We start from the raw sequence: 24,491 nt of genomic DNA, 5'->3' as shown, positions 1-24,491 counted from the left end.
CACCCTTCTAGTACGCAATAAAACATACTATTTTAAAATGCCTTTTTTAAGTCCTGCTCTGTGATTCAGGCTATACTTTCCCCCCCCTTTATAAATAGCTGTACTCCGTTTCAGTGACGTGGGATACGCACGTATATGTGTAGGTGAATCTTTGAATGAGTCTCTCCCCTCCTCTCCCACCTCCCTCCGCCGCTCCTCCCTCCTACGCCCCCCTCTCTCCCTACTCTAGATACTACGGGATCTCTATAAAAAGCCTACGGTTTGATGGGAGAGCCCGGTCTCCGTATTGGGAGAGCGACTTTGGAGAAGACAGACGGCAGTGTCGAAGAGACTGAAGAGATCGGAGAGGGAAAGATGTTTCTATACAAAGCGCAACGAATCAGGAAACTTTTACTGAGGTAAGTGGGATTCCTATTCATTTAAAAGGGAAATATATTATAGATTCGAGATCATATCTGGAAAGAAATAAGCATGAAGTATTTTCTTAAAGTAAATGGTACTTTGAACTGGTTCTCTCAAGGATAGCATCTGGTTGGAAGTTGCTGCAGTGTGACTCATATTCTCTCCCACACCTGACATAGATCATCTTGGATAGAAACTAAGGTGCAAAATATTTCTCTTCCATTTCTTTAAACAGCGTAACTTTAAAAAATAAGCATTTAAAGTACTGTACTGCTAATTAGTTGTCTTGCTTAATTAAAGATTGATGATCCTGCTTTGGCTTTTTTCAAAAGTAGGGGAAAAAGATGTTGAAATGTCACTGAGAAGAGTGCAGGGATGTACAGAGAAAGTGAGCGGGGGTGGATTGGTGGGCGGGTAAGCGACTCCTTTAAAACCTCTGGAGGCACCGGGAGGTTTCCGGTGATAGTGATGACATTATTTTCGTCCCCTTCTTCCGGTGGCGCGCTTTACTGCTCACCTCTCTCCCTCTGGTCCTCTCTCTCTTATCCCCCCTCCCCTCCCCGTGCACTTCCGGTTGGCGTTTCCTTCATCTTTTTTTCCCCTCTCAGATCTAATTTTGTGACGTCGTCAAATTGGTGAGGTCATCCCTGCGTCATTCTTGCGCACTTTGCAGATCATACGCAGTCACCTACTATAACCCCTTTTAAAGGCATTGCACTCGCTTGCTCGCGCACGCGCACACCGCAGTGTGATCTTCTGGGAGATGCGCGCGTGGATGTTGGTGTGAGAAGCGCAAGCACTTACAGCACGAGGGGGGGAGTGGGTGGGATGAGTCAATGAAGCCCCCTTTTCATTCACAAGTCTTTGTTAATGTAACAGTAGCTCTGGCTTTGATCACGGCTGAGTTTAAAAAGGAGGGACGCTACAAAATGAATGTTTTACTTGAAACATGCTGTTAGACCATACGACAGCGCAAAGATAAGGCGCTTGTTCATTATTCAGTAATATACACGTCCCATCAGCTTTTTCATGCCATTTCTAGAACCAACCGATCCGTAGTTTAACGAAATGTAAGGCACAATAACGCACTTTAAGTATAATACTCGCGCTTTTCCTATAAGCGCGCGCATCTCTTCGCGGTTTCCCTATAACGCCATGGAAACCGAGTAGAGCGAGCCACTGCCCACGCGCTCTGATAAGCCACGGCGGAAAGGAGCGAAAGCCGATTGGTGCGCTGGTGAGGTGTCGTCACTAGCCACACGCGAAACCCTTGGGGCGCTTTCAAACACGTGACGGCAGCCATCACCTCAGCACAGTCTATTAGGAAATTACATGTGGTTGTGACAGATGTGAGGTGCACTGAGAGTAAACAGTATACAGACTAATTTTAATTTCATGTTAAAGGTCAGGAATGTAGCATTCTTCGGTTCTGTAGCAGGAAGGGCAAACAGGATTAAAATGTGCCCCCTTCAGCTGCAGGAGTGGCTTTTTCAGCACCGCGGACAGCGCCGAGGTGACTCTTGGTTGTACAGCTGTCCAAGAGTTGTAGTGCTGAAACTGAAATAAACAAACAACAACAAGTTTCACAAGTGTCAATTCTAGAAGCCCTTTGTTAAAAATCAAAGAGGCTCAATACTTTTTAATTTTACCCAACTTTGTGATCAGTAGAGGGTCTTTCCAAAATCTTCTTATCCGAGATACAGAGATGATCCCACATATGATTTTAAATTGTTCTTGAATAAGTAGTTTGTCTATTATTTAGTATGATTAAAGTTTAAATACAAATGATAAGTTATTGTACCAAAGCAAGGATTTAAAAACACAAAAAAATCTTCAAGAAAAAGGATAATATGAAAGTGGAAAAAAGAGCTAAAAGGAAAAGAGAGGGAAAAGCAAGCAAGCCGGAAAGGAAATCAATGATTCATAATGAAAGGGATGGAAAAACAAAAACACTAAAAAAGACAGAAAAAGAAAAAAAAGGGAAGAAATAAGGAATTGATTTGATGAAAGGAAAGGAGGGTTGAGGTTGGAAGAAAAGGGAACACGGAACAAAAAGAGGAAGGAAGGAAGGAAGGAAGGAAGGAAGGAAGGAAGGAAGGAAGGAAGGAAGGAAGGAAGGAAGGAAGGAAGGAAGGAAGGAAGGAAGGAAGGAAGGAAGGAAGGAAGGAAGGAAGACACAGTGTTGGAGAGGGTAAAGAAGGGACTAAGTGAGTGTCAGAGGAAACAAACAGGGAATGAGGAAATGACTAGAGGAAGATATTGCAAGACAGAGATAAATTGTATGTATGTAGGGATGGATGGCTGGTTGGATGATGGATCGATGGATGGATGGATCAATTGGATGGATAGATGGATGACACACATAAATGGAAATCTAGATGTCTTTTCCCCCCTTTTCCATTTTCATCAATGAATAATTATCTTTTTCACATTTAGCAAAGCATAAATCAGATTTTCATATTTAAATAAATTTCCATACATTCTATACTTTTTTTGTTAAGACATTGTTGTACTCTATTTTGCTATTCAGCCAGAATTGTTAAGTATGATGGTCTGAGCCCTACGTTTGATCCTTCATGACGAAAGGGTCAAACTTAGATTAGTGCTGCTTACAGAATATCTTCCTTTTTAATAATATCTCTAGCACATTAAAAAAAGCAAACGCTAACTGGTCAGTCAGGGAAACTAGGGCTGGTTGATACCAGGTGTCAAACCTAGTATTAATATTAAAAGGACAAGTTGAAAGGCTTTGAAAGTGTCAAATAAACAAAAGTACATTTGTTATAAAAATAGAAACTACCAGTTGTACCCTTTGATTTTTCTGTTGAGACAATAAAATCCTTCTTAAAACATCAAGTAATGGCCAAGGGACCATTTAGGACTTTGGAGATAGCCTACAAGTAATTGCAGTTGTTTTTCCCCCCCCTGTCAATTAACACATTAACTCAAGATATTTTAGAAGAAATTTTCCAAATGTATATAGATATACCTAGAAATACTCAGTTATAGAAATATATAATCAGATTAGCCATGTTATAGACAGTAGATGGATTTACACTGTATATCTTAATCTGAATTAATTCTAGTCATAGAACCAGTATACTGCACTGAATCAGTTATATTTAGTAACTTCAAAGTCTGGTCATGAGCTTGATATGTTTTTTATGGATTGGTCAATTTACAGTATATGTGATATTTTAGCTCCAAGACCATGGTGTTAACAGAAATAAAGTTGATTTTTTTCCCCCTATCTGCTCAGAGTTTCCTTCATTACTCATTGCATGATCAGGTTTTAATTTGATTTTAGCTGTAGTAAATCCCCTTTTCTCTCGTTGCTGCTACAGATTTCCACATGGAGGAGGACTTTGCCCCTCTTCTCTCCCTCTCCCTGCCAGAGCATCAGCACCTTGGCTTTAGACTGCTTACTGCTTATACAGTGTCACAGTACAGTAACAGTCTACAGTCATGGCTACTGAAGCCTGGCGTTTCATCAAACAACTCTGCAAGAACAACGTATACATGGAAAAAAGCCTATTGACAGTGCACAGTGCTTTTAAAATGGCCGACATGACAGCGGAGTCTCGATGTGTGTCAGAAATCTCACTCTCGCTCTCTTCCTTCCTCTCCTGTGGTGTTTTTTCCCTCCTCCTGCTCAGAGAGGAAACCTGTGTGGGCTTGCATTGAGGGAGTCCTACACCCTGTAAGTGCGTAAGGCTCACAATAAAACCAATCAGACTTGGCAGTTTCCAGTTACCATGCAAACTCCAGCTCCACCTTAACCCTGCTGTCTCCATGGTGACCGTGGCTTTAGATTGTTACTCTAGCAACAGCACCATGGTAACAGTCTACAGCCATGGTCGTTAGGGGCAGATCTCATCAGGAACTGAAAAGTTGAGGCCAATTACTATTTGTTGTATTTCAAAGCGTTAATGTCTCAGCAGTCTACCTGTATTATGGTTGTTTGATATAGGAGAGGATTACATGTGATGCTTATTGAAGACATGTATAGTTATGTAGCATATTAAACAGCAATATGGTTTAATAAAGTGATATGTCAAACCTCATAAAAGTCAGAAATAACTTATTTTTTATATATTCTGTTATCATGTAATGATCCACACTAAATAAACATCAAACTTCAAATTCAAATGATTCAAATATGAATTTCAATTTAATATACATTCAGGAAGAGGGAGAAAATCGTTTAAATTTTTTATATTATTAACGTAAAAGCATGTATTGACATTACCACTTTTATTTTTATTTTTCAAGAGAAGTAGAAAAAACTAAAATAATCTTTAATTATTTTTATGGTGTTTGTTTTATTTTTCTAGTAACATAGGACACAAGGGCACGTATTTTGTTTCTTTTTAGTCTTTATTTGTTATAACACAATGTTTAATCATTAGGGTACAGTAATGAATGCAAACAGTACGTGCTGCACAGATGAGTCAGTCGGGTCTACCACCTGCTTTCTGATTATTATATGAGAGCTTCCCTATTTGAAAGCAGCAAGAGGAAGAGATCACTATAGGGAATCAGCTCATGCATCTAGAATGTAAGCAGTTCCAAATGCTTACATTATGTGTCCTACACAAGTGGAATAACACAAAATTATAGAAATGTACATACAAAACCATCCATACTTGGTACCAGCATGCAACAAACACACTTTCAGGAAGGAGATTATCCTCAATCTTACAATATTTGCAGCTACACTCCCCTCTAGAGGACAGCTGGTGTCCCTATTCTGTTAAACCATTTAAAAACAGAAAAGGGTTTCTTTCTTTCTTTCTTTCTTTCTTTCTTTCTTTCTTTCTTTCTTTCTTTCTTTCTTTCTTTCTTTCTTTCTTTCTTTCTTTCTTTCTTTCTTTCTTTCTTTCTTTCTTTCTTTCTTTCTTTCTTTCTTTCTTTCTTTCTTTCTTTGTTGCCGATTTATCAATACACTTGGTTAGAGAAAAACAATAGCTTGTAAAAGAAGCAAGATTAATAATTAAAGAGAACCTGAAGTTTTTTCAGGTCATCCAGGTCATAGTCATTCCAAAAAAATTTAAAAACAATCCACTGGACTTTGTTTCCAAGTTTGAAGACGTTTCACTTCCCATCCAGGAAGATTTTTCAATTCAAAATGTCAGAAATAGCGTTGAGTTCAAGGCTTTATAGAGTGGACCAAAGCAAAGCCTTGTTTTGGCTTAGAAAACATGCAAATTGATCCGGACAAATGGGTCTGCCCCTTTGGAATGACTGAGTAATATAGATTTAAATCTGTCAATTACCAAAAATCCCCAAAAGTATCATATTATTAAGCTGTTCCAGCTTCATTTATTTTACTGACCTTTTTTACAGAAAACTTATGAGCAGAAATAAAGATATGTTTTATAAAAATATTTACTTTAATGAAAAACTAGCCACATTTGTTAGCTTAAGATAAATAAAAAGCAACAAATGTGGCAAAATATATCCACAACCTGATGCAGACTAATAAATACAGCCAAATAAAATAAGGCATTTGAAAAAAAATTCAGGTTAAAAAATCAGAAGTCTTTCTTATACTTCTTTTATTTAAGCATTATATTTATTTAGCCTGGATTCAACACTGGTTTACTTAAGAAAAGGAAACAACATCAGAAGTGGAAAGGAAACCTGATCAGAAGTGTGGAACCGTTGTTTGTCCTCTACCTCCTGCACCGTAAAAGCTCATGTGCTGATCAATGAACAACAGCACATAAACTCTTACTGTTCAGGGCATAGAAGAATTAAGTTCTTCAAAAATCCCCCTTAAAACTAAAAATACTCTCTTGGTCACTACTGCAACTTAATACTTTCCCTGTTTAAAAATAATAATGTTGACCATATAAGTTTGGACTGGTTTAAAGAGTTCAGATTTAGAATCAAGGCTGAACAAAAGCAACATTGAGTCGTTTAAGACTTTACCAACCCTTAAACATATTGCTAACGAGGATTCTAAAATTAGATACAAGAAAACAAAACAAACAAATAAACAAAAAAAAAAACACTGCTATACTCAATTATAATATGGAACACAGATATCAAATGCATCATTATCAGGCATCAGACTCATAGAGAAACAATCTGTTATTTTGCACATTTCAGTGAGGTGTCCCATCCAAATCATCAGACATACATTACAAACAACAGACAACCCTTTTACTGTGGAGCAATGCCACCATACCACCCTGGGCAGAGAGCAATATTGCCCAGATCAAAAACCCATCATTGATTTATCCACAAAAAAACCCAGAGTGAGAGTAGGATGTAAGAAAACTAGGTAAAAAGAAAGTTTCTTCACAGCAAACAGGTATTTGAAAACAGTTAAATTACATTAAATCAGTGCAGTTCCCCTATATTTGAACAGGTAAGTGATGTCATCTGCCAATGGGAGGAATATTTTCCACCCTGAAATATGCGAATTATGAATATTGCACTTGAAATAAAATTGTGTTGTTCTTTCTGAGTTGAAGTGCAAAAATCCGATACCACTGACATTTTTCATACATACTCAGATTAAGTGCAAAAACTCTAATGTTAAGAAACATCTGCTTACTTTTAGTTCACTTTTTGCAGTGCTGATGGCCGTTTTTTCACCATTCTTTCCTCTTTCAGGCTCAAAATGAGCAAAATTGCACAATAGCACAGAAAATTCTACAGTTAATGTGAGCCAAAGCATGCCTCACTTGTTTCCACCACAGCCCACAGTCACTATGGCTAATATTTACCCTGGTATTGTCAGTCAGACACCAACACAGGGAGAGCCAAACCACAGCTGTCCACACCAAGGAATTTGTCCATGTTCAAAACAAGTCTAACTGAAGAAGAGAGCACGCAAATGACTGCAAAGGATTTTTTGAACCAAACATCAGGAAAAATCACGGATGTGTCCTGAATTTACCTCTGCTTCCCTTTTGGTTGAAAACCAACGAAAACAGTAACTGCTGGAAAAGATTGCATGCGCTAAACTTATGCCTTTAACCAGAAACACACTGAGTAGGATGAGATCAAACCCACTTTTTGCAGTTTTTATGTATTTTTGATCAATGTCACTGTTGCTTTATTTATATAGAAATTTCCACAAAGTTCTGCACTGCAAAGCCAAGCAAATCACAAAGAAATGGACCACTATAGAAGCAGACAAAAAATAATTGAAAATAAGACTAAAAGCAGTCTTAAAATAACAAAAAGGAAGTCAGGTCCCTGCTGCTTTCATCTAACAGCATTAGATTATTAGACCCGAGTGCTTTTGCTTGAATAAGGGGAGTCAGAGGCTAGTTTGATAAAGAGGGTCTTGTCTATCAATGGACTTTTAGTTGAGCAGTAATTATTGAGTGAAAAACACAGCAAAAACATGCTAAAATACCAATGTCTGTCATTTATTTAGCTGTAGGTATGTAACACAATAAAAAAAAACTGTCCAGATTCTAGATAAGGACAATGACCTTAAGGAAAAATGTTCACGCTGTCCACAAAAACAAGAAAACCACAAAATTGAGAAAAACCCAAACTATGTGAGAAATATAAGAGGACCAAAGTTCACCCAAACAGAGGGAAAAGCACAAGCGGTATCCCACCCACAAACACACCCATGTTAGACTCGTAAACATTTGCAGAAATCTTACAATATCAATTTTCAAACCAGTTTGATGTCATTAATTGGTATCAGCTGATTTCTTCTGTTGCTGTTTCTTTTCTTAAAATAGTAACTCAACTGACACCTTTAAATAGGCTCCCATCTGTTCTTTCAGTGTGCAGCACATGTGCCAGACATACAGCAGATCGTCGCAGTGTGAGGCTTCTTTTCCTCTTCTGTGGTTAACTGTGCAGGCATGCCTTTTCACTACGAAGGTCACTCATCCATAGACATAGACAGAGCAGAGAGGCATGATTTTAATCCAAGTTTAAGACTACTATACAGGCCACATCTCCTATCCTATGCAGCACAAAGCAGTTTAAGCATATATGCAGGTGAATTAAAAGCTTAATAATAATAGGCATCCACTTGATTGTGATCGGCCAAAAATAAAAGTGGGTGGTTTAAAAAATTCATGTAAATCCAGTAGTTGTGTGGCCAGGTGGTAAAAAGTGAAGTTGTCAGCTGGACAAGTTCAAATCAAGGGTTTTATCCCAGGTAGAGCTGTCGGCTCTGTTCATTCATCTCCTTGTCCTGGCCCGTGGGATGATCAGGCTCTTCGGAGTTTAAGTTCTGCTCTTTTATAGACACGCACTGCTCCAAATCTTCCCTCCCCTCTCTCCCATCTCCCATAACAACAAATGCTCCATAATCAAAATAGAGCCCATCTGTGCCCTGACACACCCCTCCATCGCCCTGCTACACCACCCCCAAGAAAAAAATTCTGCCAGGGCAAAAGAAGAGGGAAAAGGGGATAGTTTAGTTGTGGAGAAAAGTTGAATCTGCCCTTACTCCCCCAATTCAGCCACAGAGGGGCAAAGCATGGAAGAGAAACGGCGGGTAGCTCCACCCTCATCCGTTTCTGTCTCTGATTCCATTATTTCCCGGCTGTTGTGCAACAGGAGGAACGGATTCCTGAGAAGAGAGTCACAGCTCTGTTGTAAAACTTACTGGCAAGGGTGACCCTCCTGTGTTTTTCTTTTACTGTTTCCCTTTTCCTCACTCACTCTCTCCATTGCACTCCACTTGTTATCAAAACCATGTGTATGAGAGTGTGTGTGTGTCTGTTCTAAGGTCTTGGAGGGACACAGGGGCCACAAGGGAGACCAGGAGAATGAATGTGAGCAGCTGAAATGGTGGAATAGAACCCCAGATGTTTGCAACTAATAAAATGCCAAAAAACAGGTGAAAAGTTAAGTTGAGTGGCAGCAAAAAGATGGAGCTGAAGTGGAGTATTTTATGTGGAATTTTATGTTAACAGACTAATTTTGCAACCACAAGACCACCCAACTGTCTCAAAAGGATAGTGTGATCATGCTTATATAACATTAAGGCTTTTAGATAAGTTAGTCTAACAAAAAACGTCATTCTTCAGTTTGGATGATGAATTCTTTTCATGGCTATTATGTAAAAAGAAGCACCAAGACATTCCTTTCAAATGTTTTAAGGTTGGAATCTATATAAACACAGGTGTGAATAATTTGTTGAAGCTTTAATAATAACTGATTGATTATTCACTGAAATGAATTATTGATCAACATTATACATCTTCACCATGGATTAAAGTAATAAAAACCCTACCCCCCAAAAAAACTTTTTACTGTAAGACTACAACATTTAATGGGAAGTCCTATGATTGTGCAAGGAATCTCTTTACTTAATTAACACCTAATATTTATCACATGTTGGAGAGTATGAAGAAATGGCTTTTTGTGGCCTACTTTTGATTATATTTAAAGATTTAAACTGAGATTTTGAGAGTAATCTGTCAAAACCAAACTTGCCACTGCAGTCACAATTCAATGCTTTACTGTTGTTTAGACAGCATATCATGCTTCCTTTTGTAAGCCTTCAAAAGTCATCCATAGGTATATATGATGAAATATTACCACTATGGAATATTCATATGTTATGAAATATTAGTTGTTTTCTTCCTCTACCTGTGTGGGTACCCTATATTTTATATTACACCTATTTTGGTGGTTCAGCTCTATGGAGGACCCACTCTGTCATATTTAAAAATAAATACAGAAATAAATAAATGCTCAATAAATAAATAAGCATACAATTAATTGCCACCAAAAATACAATAAACAAATAAATGTAAGTAGAAATTAAATTATACAGTGGGACATAAATGTATATAACTCTTTTATTTAGCTTCTGTATTTATTTCCCTTTGTAATTTTTACCCTATTTCTTTTGTCCTTTATAATCTTCAACTTTATTTTTTAATTACTTATATCTTTAAGTATTTATTTATGTGCGTGTTATAATATTTTTGTCTGTTTTATTCTTCTTCACCGCTATTTATTCCTGCCTGTCCTTTTTACATTTCTGTCTGCATTTCTGCCTCATTATGCAAATGGGGAGGGGGGAGGGGGGGGGGGGGGGTCCTATAGAGTCACCTTCTGCTCATTGGTTGGCAGCCCATCTTCTTCACTCACAGAGCTCAGAGTATTAAGAGTATTATGTTCAATAAAAATACGTTTTAAGATTATTTGAGGCGAGAACATTATACATTTAAGCATCGCCATATGGCCCATTCACAGATTTAATGCGTAATTTAAAAGAAAATGTTCCGAACTTGACAGGACCGCAGCCACCAGGGGAGCTCCGAAGCTAACGGCAGCCAGGTCTAACGGCAGCCTGTCTGCAGCGGCCCTCTCTAGGCATAGTCAGTTTTGCATTTGGCTACGGTTGCTGTCACTACTGTTAGCATGAGGTGCTACCTGGACCCTACAGAGGTTGCACAGGCAGTCCAACTCCTCCAGGATGGCACATCAATATGTGCCATTGCCAGAAGGTTTGCTGTGTATCCTAGCACAATCTCAAGAGCATGGAGGAGATACCAGGAGACAGGCAGTTACTTTAGCAGAGCTGGACAGGGCTGTAGAAGGTCTACAACCCATCAGGAAGACTGGTATTTGCTCCTTTGTGCAAGGAGGAGCAGGAAGAGCATTGCCAGAGCCCTACAAAATTACCTCTAGCAGGCCAATGGTGTAAATGTCTCTGACCAAACAATCAGAAACAGACTTCATGAGGATGGTCTAAGGGCCATCCTCTAGTGGGCCCGTGGCGCTCGATTAGCATTTGCCACAGAACACCGGAATTGGGTGTCACAGATGAGAGAGCAGGTTCATCCTGAGCAGATGTGACAGACGTGAAAGGGTCTGGAGAAGCCATGGAGAACATTATGCTGCCTGTAACATCGTTCCGCATGACCAGTTTGGTGGTGGGTCAGTGATGGTCTGGGGAGGCATATCCATGGAGGGATGCACAGACCTATACAGGCTAGACAACGGCACTCTGACTGCCAATAGGTATCGGGGTGAAATCCTTGCACCCATTGTCAGACCCTATACTGGTGCAGTGGGTCCTGGGTTCCTCCTGGTGCATGGCAATGTCCGGCCTCATGTGGTGAGAGTATGCAGGCAGCCTGGGAGGAGATAGTCAAGCATGCATACACGCACGTGGGAACCATACAAATTACTGAATATTTTGAGTTGCTGCAATGAAATTTCAGCAAAATGGACTAGCCTGCCGCATCATTTTTTCACTGCAATTTTTGGGGTGTCTTTGAATTCAGCCCTCTGTAGTTTGATGATTTTTATTTCCATCAAATGATGTGGCATCCTTTTGTTCCTAACACATCACCCAGTCCATATCAGTATAAATAAACAGCATGATTTTTTTCCCCATTGAGATACGATGTCTTTTCAAAGTGTTCCTTTCATTTTTTTGAGCAGTGTATTATGGAGAATATTTAGAATGCTGCCAAAATGAATGTTATTCTAAGGAAACTTCTAGTTTTGCTGGGAAATTCTGAAGGGAACTCCTGAAAAACAAAGGTCTTTTAGGTGAGAGATCTCATCTGACCTAGATGAACTAAATACAACCCCTGGCAAAAAGTATGGAATCACCAGTCTTGGATGAGCACTCATTCAGACATTTCATGCTGTAAAACAAACTCAGATCAAAAACATGATACAATATTAAGGTCGTTCCAAAGTGCAACTCGTTGGCTTTCAGGAACACTCAAAGAAATTAAGAGAAAATATTGTGGAAGTCAGTGAATGATACTTTTATTGACCAAACACAGGGAAATAAATATGGAATCACTCAATTCTGAGGAAAAAAGTGTGGAATCACTCAAATTGGAGGTAGAAAAAAAAGGACACACCCAGTCTATTTTCTTTCCCTAAATGGACACCTGCCCCAGATTAGATGTGCCCGTTAGTGTGCAGTTCAAAACACCTGCAGTCATGACACCTTGGAGGGCTGCTGGACCAAGTGGAGTGGTGAGAACCATGGCTCCAACAAGAGAAATGTCCCTTGAAACAAAAGAGAGGATTGTGAAACTTCTTGAAGAAGGTAACCCTTCACGCATGGTTGCTAAAGATGTGGGCTGTTCACAGTCAGCTGTATCCAAGATATGGACCAAATACAAACAGCATGGAATGGTTGTTAAAGCCAAGCGTACTGGTAGACCAAGAAAGACATCAAAGCGTCAAGACAAACAACTTAAGGCCATTTGTCTTGAAAACCGAAAAAGTACAACTAAACAGATGAAGCATAAATGGGAGGAAGTTGGAGTCAATGTATGTGACCGAACCGTAAGAAATCGCCTAAAGGAGATGGGATTTCAATACAGGAAAGCTAAACGAAAACCAGCATTGACACCTAAACATAAAAGAACGAGACTCCAATGGGCTAAGGAGAGGCAATCATGGACTGTGGATGACTGGATGAAAGTTGTCTTCAGTGATGAGTCAAGAATCTGCATTGGACAAGGTGATGATGCTGGAACTTTTGTTTGGTGCCGTTCCAGTGAGATTTATGAAGAGGCCTGCCTGAAGAAAACAACCAAATTTCCACAGTCCTTGATGATATGGGGCTGCATGTCAGGCAAAGGCACTGGGGAGACGACTGTGGTTAATTCTTCTATCAATGCACAAGTTTACATTGACATTTTGGACAGTTTTCTCATCCCTTCAATTGAACAGATGTTTGGTGATGATGAAATAATTTTCCAAGATGACAATGCATCGTGCCATCGGGCAAAAACAGTGAAGGCATTCCTTGAAGAAAGACACATTCAGTCGATGTCATGGCCTGCAAATAGTCCAGATCTCAACCCAATTGAAAACCTGTGGTGGAGATTGAAAAAAATGGTCCACAAGAAGGGTCCAACCAGCAAAGCTGATCTGGCAACTGCTATCAAAGAGAGTTGGCACCAAATTGATGAAGAATACTGTTTGTCACTCATCAAGTCCATGCCTCAAAGACTGAAAGCTGTTATAAAAGCCAAAGGTGGTGCAACTAAATACTAGTGATGTATTTTGAATGGTCTTTTGTTTATGCGTTTTTCATGATTCCATACTTTTTTCCTCAGAATTGAGTGATTCCATATTTATTTCCCTGTGTTTGGTCAATAAAAGTATCATTCACTGACTTCCACAATGTTTTCTCTTCATTTCTTTGAGTGTTCCTGAAGGCCAACAAGTTGCACTTTGGAACGACCTTAATATTGTATCATGTTTTTGATCTGAGTTTGTTTTACAGCATGAAATGTCTGAATGAGTGCTCATCCAAGACTGGTGATTCCATACTTTTTGCCAGGGGTTGTACATGTTAGAGGTGAGAGAAACACATGCTCGAGTTCTACTTCTATGACGCAGAACATAGATGGAAGGGAAGATGCTGAGGCCAGTCTGTTTTAAGGTAGAATCTGTGATAAGATGAAAGAAACGGAGAACGAGGTAGAGAAGAGAGAGGCAGAGAGCACACATCTGGAAACGATTGAACGAGAGTAGCCTTACGTGCACATGCTTCAGCTACAAAAGAACAACACGTACTTGAACCCTGTGTAGTTTCAGCCACCATACAAACCTGTCCATGTGTTACCTTTCCATTTATCAACAAAAATCAAAGCGCCCTCCCCGAGACCCAGGATGTTTTTGGTAAGTCAAGCTCTGTGCAGTCATATTTAATAAATCAAGGTTTCTACTGTGGTTCTATTAAAGATTCTTTGAAACCTTTTACCAATTGTGTTTCAAGTGTCACCAAACCCCCCCCCCCCAAAAAAATGCAAAATGTCAGGCGTCCACTGGTGTCATGTGGTTTTCATAAACAAGAGAGGATCTGACCAAAATGGTAAAAGGGAAAGAAATACACAAAATGTTCATACCAACCTGTTGATGAAACTGTTGAGATGTATGAAATGTTAATATAACAATTCCTAAAACATGCAATGAGTTGTAAAAAGATAATTTTATTTTCACAACTTGAAACCAGAAATGGTTTTCAAAAGTAAGCTTTTAAAGCCTAAGTCGAAAAAATGCTCATAAAAATGCCGTATATTTTACTACTTCTATATAAAAAAAAAAAACTCCAGCTCAGTCAGAATCGGATGAAAGGTTTCTGAGAATATCCGTTTTGAAATCTTAACATATTCTTACTTGCTTTGACATAAAACCAATAGCACTAAAGCTCTAGTTTGTGTGCTTTTCTGGAAAAGGATCTTCAACCAAGTCAAGCCTTTTACATCCTTCAACAGATTTTTTTCCAGGATTGTCCTGTATTTTACTCCATTCATTTCCAATTAGTTTTGAACAGCTTCCCTGTCACTGCTAAGGAAAAGCAGACCCATAGCGCAATTGTTTTTACTAATGTTTCACAAGACAGCTCAATACAATATATTTCAAATAAATAATATATTCTTTCCTTAGATTTCCTATTACAGTAATTAATAAAAATGGACAAAAAATAATAAAGAACCAAAACCAGAAAACACAAATCAATGATCTTCATGGATCACTACGGCTGACCTTTGCTGTTTGTCAATGATCATAATGTCTCATTGATTTGACTCTATGATTGTTGTGTGCATCTAGAAGCCCCACAGCCCTGGCACCGCTCTGTGACAATCACTGCAGCTCTTGTGTCCTAGCATTTAGTAACCTAATAAATAGTTTTAAACTTTTCTAATTTCACTCAGGGAAATGAGGGACATTGTTTGGCTTTGTGGGACAGCAGGACATAAGTGAGAAATGCCACACTGTCCCACACAAATATAAATATAGGGTCATTTTAGTTCAATCATTCGGGCAGTGCACAGGTTTATTTGTCTGATTTTGCAGTTTCGGGCGGTTGCTCTGACAACCAGCACCTGGCATTTGGCTCCTCTTGTGGGCTTTTGTCATATGTGCCCGTTTATCTTAGCCTTTATAAAGCCTGAAAGAAACATTCATGTTGACCTATGTTAGGTTGGGGTCATTCCCTTCTAGGAATCTTCTACAGTTGATGGCCTAAAAGTTTCTGTGTATTTTGAATTATTTATTATAATTAAATTAGGGCTGCTCAGTAGAACAGTGGGTAGCACTGCTGCCTTGCAGCAAGAAGGTTCTGGGTTCAATTCCTGGCCCAGAGTCTTTCTGCATGTTCTCCCTGAACATGTGTGGGTTCTCTCCAGGTACTCTGGTTTCCTCCCACAGTCCAAAAACATGACTGTTAGGTTAACTGACTTCTCTAAATTGCCCTTAGGTGTGTGTGAATGGTTGTGTGTCTGTGTTGCCCTGCGATGGACTGGCAACCTGCCTCTCACCCATTGACTGCTGGAGATAGGAACCAGCACCCCTTGGGACAAGCATGTCAGATAATGGATGGATGGATGTTATTTATAATTAGTCACTTATTTGCATTGTATTTATGTGAAATAAACACATCTTTAGGACTTCAAATGCAGCATCACATAAGACAGACCATAATTTTAAACAATATTTTAATTTTCTTTATATTTTCCCTGAGAAAATTACATGCACATTTTTTGGATGTAGCAGATAAAAGGTTGCTTAAAACTCAGATCTCGATCCAGATCTTTTTATCCAAAATTTATCTGGACCGAGATACAAATGTTAACATTAATGCTTCAGTTTTTTTTCTGTTGAAGCTTTTGACGACAGTGGTTTTGTGATGTTACTGGAACTTCCACAAACACTTTTACTGGAAGGTCTTCAGAAAGTCCTGATACGTTTGCCTGTGAGCCCCTGCAGCTGGAACAAAGTGACCCCCGGGATGTATGAGGACCTGAGGGTCCTGGAAGCAGGAGAGAAGTTCCCTACTCATGTTGTCAGGGATGACCTTGTCCTCCAGTCCAAATACATGCAGTGAAGGGATTTGGAGCGGAGCTTTGTAGAACTTTAAGTGTTCCTCACACGCGCTGCGGAAACCAGCAACCAGGATGGCAAAGCGGAAGTTTAAATCCGGCTCCAGCTTTTGCTCCTGCAGGGAGCAAAGCATGGCAACAAAGGCAGCTCCCTGACTGAATCCCAGGACGCCGTCAAACGGGCCTTGAGTCTTCACAGCTTCCCTCACAGTCGCTATGCTCTCCTCGAGGCCAAGGCTCGACTCACACTGCTGCTGGGCACTGAAGCTCAGAGCCTGAATGTCTGAAAACCACCAGCCCCTGGACTCTTCGCTGCCCCCTGCTGCAGGAACGGAAATATTGTCCTCCTTAGAACTCTCTTACAAAGAGAAGGAAAAAAAATAAAGTTACTTTAGTGTTTAAGCAATACAAATTAGACAGGTGGTTTCCTTTAATTAAAAAAGTTTTCCTAAAACACTGTTAAAGGTTTCACAAAGAAAAAGTATGAATGATGGATTCCTATTGAAGTTCTAACTTCTGTACACAATGTTTCCTGAAACGTGTAGTTACTTTTACAGCAAAGTCATTTTGGGTAATATTAGTAGTAGGTTGATGTATGCTTTTGTTATTTTAATGCACATAGGGAAAATTATTCTAGCTTCAACTTTTCTGACAGTCAATTTGTAGAATTACCCTTTTAGATATTCCTTGCTTCAAATGACCTGAATCAAAAAACTGATCTGTAGCAGAACTTTAATCTCTCATTACTGCCAAGCAGAGACACATCTGAAAGGTGCATGATACCAGACATCAAGGAATGGAAATGAAGAACCCAGTAACAGATTAACACAGAAGAAAATCTAAATAGTAAAAGTATGCATGTATTTGTATCCAGCCCAGTTCCAGCAATCCTGAGGCTTTTTGCGTATCGATCAGCTTTTTTTTACATCTAGAGGAGGAAATATTTGCCATTATAGCTGAAGCTAATTTGTATTGGATGCAAAACATCAACAAACATTGATTCCTAAAACCTTCCAATGCATTCCCATTTGTATGTAGATCAGGGGCCTGTTTCAGAAAGGAGGTTAAGTGAAAACTCTGAGTTTGTTAACCCTGAAATGAGGGAAACTCTGGGTTTTCTGTTTCAGAAAGGGAGGTAAGTTAAACCTGAGAAAGCAGAGTAAGTCAAGCCCGTTTCTGAAAGAGAGGTAACTTATACTCAGAGTCAGTTACCATGGCAATTTACTCTGTGAACCTAACCTGGTCGGGAGCAGGTTTTCTTCAGAAAATCCAGAGTTTATTTTGGTCTCCTCCCCTTTTTTAAAGAGGAAGTGGTGTTTAAACACCTCATTGATTCTTTGGGGACATACAGTATTCATTGCACACATTTCAGTCATGTAGAGTGCATCATAGGCAATGAAATGGCATGTCCTTTTATGGATGATCCTGTTTGTAAAGCCAGGTAGCTACTCTACTCCCATGATGTGCTCAAGGCTTACCTGCTTGAAGTATGTTTTTATATTTCATTTTCAGCTGCTGCCATGTTCTTTTGATGCCTGCAGGATTGCACCTATCCATGAAAACTAAATTAGGTTTAATAAAATACTGTTCTTCCAGTTTCACCTCTGATATTATAAAAGTTGGGTAGGTTACTCTAAAATAGTTCTTAATTACTAACTACAAATTTTATCTTCAACAAGTCTAATTAGATTAATGTAATAATTACTGTCTCTAGAAAGTATTGGTCTACTTACTAATTTGTTTTACTTACTTATTAATTACTTTCTAAATCCCAAATCAACCTCAACCACTTGAACAATACAAGGAGAGACAAGAAACTGCACTTCTAATGCTTTCAAATAAACAATATTCAATTGCATGAATTAATCTTAAATTGACCAAAGTGTGTAACTAGAGGGAGAAAGTTCAAATCAAAATATACCTTTTAAAAATTTGATATTAAATCCACTATTTTTTTATAGTCTTTAATTTAATTACAGTATTTATATGACTTAAGTAACTTAATTCATTACACCCAACACTGTATAAAAGTAATTAAAATGTAAACTTACGCATTGACTCTAGCAGCTATTTTCACCCAAGCTAACTCTCTCTCCTTCGCCGCTGCAGCCGTGTTGCTTTTTAAAAAAAAACACATGTTCAAATTCTGCATATGCTTGCATAAGCACATCCAGTTCTGCTGGTGAGAAATATGCACACCTTTTTTTGTCTGACGCTGTTGCCATGGTGAGTCGTACTATCTGTGCTCCATTGATAATGGCTTTTTATAGTTGTGGTGCACGCGCTTAACTCAGAGTCAGTCAATTTAGAGTTGATTGAACTAACTCATTTCAGCTGTTCTGAAACCCAAAACTTAGAGTTTCCAATCTCAGGATAAGTCAACTCAGAGTTCAAGTTTTAACTCAGAGTTGGTTGAACTTCCTTATTGAAACAGGCCCCAGGACTCAATCTCAGTCTCAGCTTCTTCAATATTCCTTCAGCTTTCATAAGCTTCCTGCTAAAGCAAACGGCAAACTGCTGCCACCGCCATGCTTCACTGTTGGCATGGTGTGCTGTTATGATCAGGTAGCAGCATTAGTTTACTGCCATGCACAGATCTAATTATGTAGGCCAAAAAGTTCAGCTTGGGATAAACTTGCTCAGACAACCTTCTTCTATGTAATTATTAGAATTTTCATTCAATCAATTATATTGTACATGTCTTTGTGGAAATAGATTAAAGTTTGCACTTGTAGTGTGACAAAAATGAAAGGTTGAATGGGGTATAATCAGAGTTTTAAGAGTTTAAGCATCTCTGTATGAAGGTGATTTTAAATCATAAGTAATTGTGCATTGCAACTGTGGAGTCAAAGCTGTATAGAGAAATTAAATAAAAAGGTTTTGTTATTGTAAATGATAAATAAAAAGGTTTTGTTATTGTAAATGATTAGCTGTGTACTCTAGCTCAGTGTTTCTCTAGTCCAAAATGAAATTAGTAACAATAGTAAGGAGAAGGTGCAACTTGTAAAGCTGAATTTGTGACTCAGAGCAGCAGATTCTAGGAATCGTATACATGGATCTGTAAGGGTTAAGTAACAAAAGAAAAAAAAATAATTTGTTTTAGATTAAGTGCAGCAAAACAAAAAAAAGCAAGGGGGTGGCAGCTTAGTGGTTAGGGCATAGAGCTTTGAATCCTGAGGTTGCGAGTTAAAAATCCACTCCCTGTTCAAAGCAGAGGTAAAATTCTCCAATTTGAGAACAATAATGTTCAATTATTAAGAGATTTTTTCTTTAAGTGTGACTCACAAAGCACAAGCTGTGCACTTGTACTTTTTTAAAGAGGAGTAAAAAAAATTGTAATAGTGAAAGATCTACAATTATAAAACCCCCCAAGTTACAATGCAAAAAGTTTTGCAACAATAGTTTTTAGTCAATTTCAGTAGACCTGAGAATGTAAGAGGTTTTTGATTTTTGACTCTGAACAGTTTTTATAGTTGTACCCAACAATTTAAAGAGGGGTATTTTTATTTTTTAGTAATTGTAAAACTTAGGGAAAAAAATCTACAATTTAAAAAAAACTGATTGTATTTCTCTCTACAACTTACTAAGCACAAATAATTATGATTTAAAATTACCTTCATGTATCTATTTTTACAGTCTTACTAATCTGAACAAAGTACACCATGGCAATAAAATCCCTGCCTTTATTTAGAAGACGAGGAGTGAAATGGTTCTGATTTAGTTGCAAACTGGAGACGCTGAGTTGCTGTAATGTTTCATCCAATAGAGACCGACCTTCAGCAGCAGCTGGCTGCACGGTGAGCGGAGCGGTGATATAAACCAGCTCCAGCTGCTTCTTCAGCAGCTTCCTCAGAGCTCCGGTCTTCTCCCGAAACGAGCTCCCGTTCTGACGGTAACCGTGAATGCAGAGAACCCGGAGAGGAGCCATGAAGAGCAGCCGCCACAACTCTGAGGATCCACACAAGTTAATTTCGCTTCTTCTTCTTCTTCTCTCTGATCACAGGTTGCATCCAACATTAATCTGCATACTGCCACCTAGCGCAAGGCAGTGCATCATGTCACACTTCCTCTTCCTCTTTTCTATTATTGCGGATCGCAAGCAACTTTAAGTTGCACACCGCCACCTACTGTACAGGAGTATGTAGCAACATTACTTTAAATCGAATTCTATTTTTTAATTGTGTACTCTGTTGATAAATAAACAATGCTTTCCTTAATCTGTGGATATCCTTTATATTTCCTTCATGTCCCAATATTCCTTTAAGACTCCATTATTTGCCTGTCCTTCCAACCATCCTTCTCAATTTCTCCCTTTCATGTTCATAAGTTTTACAGTTCATCAGTACATGTTCTACATTTTCTTTTTCTCCACATCCTTCACATTTATCATTACTTTTCCCACCCATTAAATATAAACTGTCATTTAAATAGGTATGAGCCACTCTTAATCTAATGATTATTACTTCTTCCCTTCTGTTTCTCTCATTAATGATTTTCTACCTTATATAATCCTGTTCCTTTCTTATCTTCGTTCCATCTCTTTTGCCATTTTTTCAATTTCTTAACTCTTAATAAGGGATTTAACTTCTCCTTTCTCAAAAGAAATTGTAATGGGTATTGTTCCCTCTAAAGCCTTTTTTGCTTTTTTCATTGCCTTTTATACCTTCATGTGCTGGAACCCAACATAACCAAATATCAATGCCACCCCTATATAATCTAAATAGACTGTGCTGGATTTCTAATATTTTTCTATCATTTCCTTCTCTGTGAATACTTTCTAAAACTGCTTTGGAATCAGTACATACCACCAAACTGTCTGGTGTAACCTCCTCATTGTAAGCTTAATGTAATTGCCACCATTTCTGTATCTTTAATCTCCACTGTATCTGTAATCTTTAATGTAAATTAATCAATTAATTAATTACATATACCCGTATTTTAAAACAACAACACCAAATTCGTGGGGATGCACATCACAGACACCCTCACCTGGGATGTAAACACCACCTCACTGATCAAAAGGGCACAAAAGCACTTGCAGTGGATGAGGAGAGCCCACCTGACCCCACCCATCCTCACCACCTTACAGAAGCACCATAGAGAGCGTTCTGACCAGCTGTCTCACTGTGTGGTGTGGAGGCTGCAGCTCCTCAGACTGGAAGAAGATGAGAAGAGTGGTGAGAACAGCAGAGAGGATAATTTTTGTTCCTTGTCCCTCCATAAAAGACATTTCATCCCAGTGCTGCATGTCCAGAGCCTGTAACATTATAAATTACCCCTCACACCCCCACCATGGACTGTTCTCCCTGCTGCCCTCTGGGAAGAGGCTTCGAAGCAGCTGATGCAGATCCAGCAGATTCCAGAACAGTTTCTTCCCCCCCGCCATTAGACTGCTAAATGTTTTGTAAAATGGGTTTAAAAAACAAAACCTGAATGTTGGAACTGTAACTATACAGTAATATGTTTATATCACTTTTTTTAATCACAATGTTTTTTGTTTTTTTTATCACTACTGCTTACCTTTATCAAGCTGCACAAAAAAATTAAATAGTCTAGAGAGTTGTACTTACTCTACAAAATTTCTTTTTGTTTACTCTTGTGTGTACAAAATGACAAAATAAAATCTGTCTAAGTCTAAGCATCTCCTGTGCTGGGTAACCCTGCTAAATGCTATTGTGACTGAAATTCACCAAATAACAATCTCTCTATTTCAAATAAATGATGCAAAGTGGATGGTGAAGTTTATTTGATAATTTTCAAATTTTTCAGGTTTCTTCATCCCTACCTCAAATAAAACACAGTATAGCCCTTTATGACCTACCCTCATACAATTTATATTGTTTCTTCATTCCCGTTTCTAACTTTTTAGCTGTTATCATAATATATTCTGACTGAAGCCTTTGCTTTATTTTTGCCACGAGAAACAGCAACAGATATTTTCCCCTCTAACTGTGTTTGCTACTCTTCATGATTATCACCTTTTAACTCTCTCTTGGGTTGGCATCAGCGAAACAATCTGTCAATCCCAACTCTGTGCAATTTTAGAAGACTGTACCAGAGTACAATAAAGACATCTTCTCTTTCATTCTATTCTGTTGAAATGATCTGCAACGCTGAAAGTGAAGCAGTTCACTTTACATCCTGAAATTGTTTGTACTCTTCAATCCACTGCAACCCAGTAACATCACTCACTATTTCTACTTTACAGTATATTGAGAGCTGATCTGTCAGCTTTGTGGAGAAATGTTGAAGATTAGGGATGTGTACAACAATTCCGTAATGACTCTTTAATCTTTAAACATGTTGAGGTGATTATAGTAGTCGATTTCCAGATATAGAGCAGTCTTAATTCAAAATTCAGGCTGTACTTATATTCAGAATGTGTTTGTCTATTTTGCCCTTTGGGTAAAACGAAAGTGGAATTCTGCTGACTGGTCTGTAGCTGGTGAATTTCATGTTTTCCTATTCAAAACTTCAAGAAAACTTTTCTTATTTTCTATCCAAAAGCCCTTACTAGATTTTCTTCTCCATAATCTCGTTGTGTCCTTGGGCATGACACTTAACCTGCACTTCACCTACTGATGGTGGTCAGAAGGCCCGGTGGCGCCTCGCTTCAGTCAGTGACCATCAGGACAGCTGTGAACGACATAATCAAGTATCCTGACTTGAAAAAACAGCATAAGTATGGGCCATTTACCACTATAGAGGATCATAGAGTACTTTGGTTTGTTATTTTTATTTATTTATTATGAGAGGGGGTATGAGAAATGGGAACAGACATGCGGGAAAAAAAACCACAGAGCGGATTTGAACCCTGGTCGCCCGTGTCGCGGAGGACCAATGCCGCTATACATCGGTGTGCTGCCAAAGCAAGCCCTGGTTTGTTACTTTAAGAATAAAAAAATAAAAAAAATAGTCAAGAAATTAAACCTTACACTAAAACACATACTGCTAATCTAATCAAATAATTGTGAAATACATTTGATGGTTTAAATGTAATGAGCCAGTCAGAAGACCCAAAGTTTCAGCCAGAACACAGAATGATTTAAACAGTTTATTAAAAACTCAGGACATCAGGAGCACATCCACCGTGGGTCAGGGATTTCTAAGGAGGGAGATTTAGGTTAGTGGCTTGAAGGAGTTCAAATAATGAAAAGCATGAAACCAACAAAACCACTAACCTTAAAAGAGTCCTCCCTTCAGCAGCATGAATAGAGCAGATTTCTCCTTAAAACTGTTGTTGGGTGGCCAACAGTTGGGTGGCTTGGAGCACAGAGGCAGGAATTAGGTCCAGGAAGCCAGACTCAGGCTTTAGTGAACAGGGAGCTTGGCAGGAGGCAGAAGTCAAGAGGCAGAAACAGGGTCGTTGTCCAGAGGGCAGAGAAATCCAAAAGGGGCTAGGCAAAAAGGGAAAATCCGTGAAGCAAAGACTTGGTCAGGTAACTTTAAGTGCTGGATACTGCTTGCTAGTTGGTTTGCAATTATCTGGCCCTGTCTGCCTGCCACAGGCTGTCTTATAACTGCTTGAACACAGGTGAGAGACATTCTGCTGATTGCACTGCAGTGCAGCAGCTGGAGATGATTGCTCACAGGGAGAGCAGAGCAGGCAGACAGGCCAGAATCATAACAGTACCCCCTCCTCAAGGTCCGGCTCCGGACGGACCACCAGGCTGATCAGGGTGGAGGTGGTGGAAGTCCCTGATGAGAGTCCGGTCAAGGATAAAACGGCCTGGAATCCAAGTCCGTTCCTCTGGTCCATATCCTTCCCAGTCCACCAGATATTGGACCCCCCGTCCCCGCCTCCTGGATCGGAGGATGCGGCGGACCGTGTAGATAGGGTCACCATCCAAAAACCGGGGCGGAGGAAGGGGGTCAGAGGTGGGCCCAAAGCGAGGTGGGACATAGGGCTTTACCCGGGACACATGGAATGTAGGTGTAATCCGCATAGACCGGGGTAACTGGAGTCGGACAGCCACTGGGTTCACAACCTTGGCAATTGGGAAAGGGCCGATAAAGCGGGGTGCCAACTTACGGCATTCTACCCGCAGGGGAAGGTCCTTAGAGGACAACCAGACCTTCTGGCCCACCTGGTAATCGGGAGCGGGTAGACGATGGCGGTTGGCAGACCTGGACTGAACCCCAGACATCCTGATCATGGACCTCCTGGCCCTCCTCCAGATACGTTGACACCTGACGGCAGCGGCGTAGGCAGAGGGGACTTTGGCCTCCCTTTCTTGAATCGAGAACATCGGTGGCTGAAAACCATAAACAACATAG

General features: G+C 39.4%; 1 protein-coding gene and 1 long non-coding RNA gene across 3 annotated transcripts; one reads left to right on the top strand and one right to left on the bottom strand.

Annotated features, from left to right (window-relative positions):
• Nucleotides 1–294: 294 nt before the first annotated feature.
• On the top strand, nt 295–4,551 carry LOC119790275. Its single transcript, XR_005281703.1, has 2 exons — nt 295–398; nt 3,747–4,551. It is a non-coding gene; the product is annotated as an uncharacterized LOC119790275 (long non-coding RNA).
• Nucleotides 4,552–15,813: 11,262 nt separating this feature from the next.
• ovca2 (OVCA2 serine hydrolase domain containing) lies at nt 15,814–20,221 on the bottom strand. 2 transcript variants are annotated; one of them, XM_038295806.1, is made up of 2 exons: nt 19,989–20,221; nt 15,814–16,536 (listed from the first exon to the last, which is right to left on the bottom strand). In XM_038295806.1, the coding sequence occupies exons 1-2, from the start codon at nt 20,140–20,142 to the stop codon at nt 16,049–16,051; spliced, it is 642 nt and encodes a 213-aa protein (XP_038151734.1). In that variant the 5' UTR covers nt 20,143–20,221; the 3' UTR covers nt 15,814–16,048. The 2 variants fall into 2 exon arrangements, with proteins under 2 accessions (XP_038151734.1, XP_038151733.1); XM_038295805.1 differs by having other exon boundaries at nt 15,814–16,572; nt 19,989–20,218.
• Nucleotides 20,222–24,491: the final 4,270 nt, after the last annotated feature.

The sequence above is a fragment of the Cyprinodon tularosa genome, unplaced genomic scaffold (genome assembly GCF_016077235.1).
Source record: "Cyprinodon tularosa strain WSP-4 unplaced genomic scaffold, ASM1607723v1 ctg36, whole genome shotgun sequence".
NCBI lineage: Eukaryota > Metazoa > Chordata > Actinopteri > Cyprinodontiformes > Cyprinodontidae > Cyprinodon > Cyprinodon tularosa.
The sequence above is the reverse complement of the archived record's forward strand: the minus strand, read 5'-3'. Positions and strand labels throughout refer to the sequence as shown.

Bases quoted from the DNA above. Each gene is read 5' to 3' on its own strand.
- ovca2 (XM_038295805.1), bottom strand. From the start codon at position 20,142: ATGGCTCCTCTCCGGGTTCTCTGCATTCACGGTTACCGTCAGAACGGG. The intron at 16,573-19,988 runs GTCGGTCTCTAT...TCTCTTTGTAAG, and splicing joins GCAGCCAGCTGCTGCTGAAG to AGAGTTCTAAGGAGGACAAT.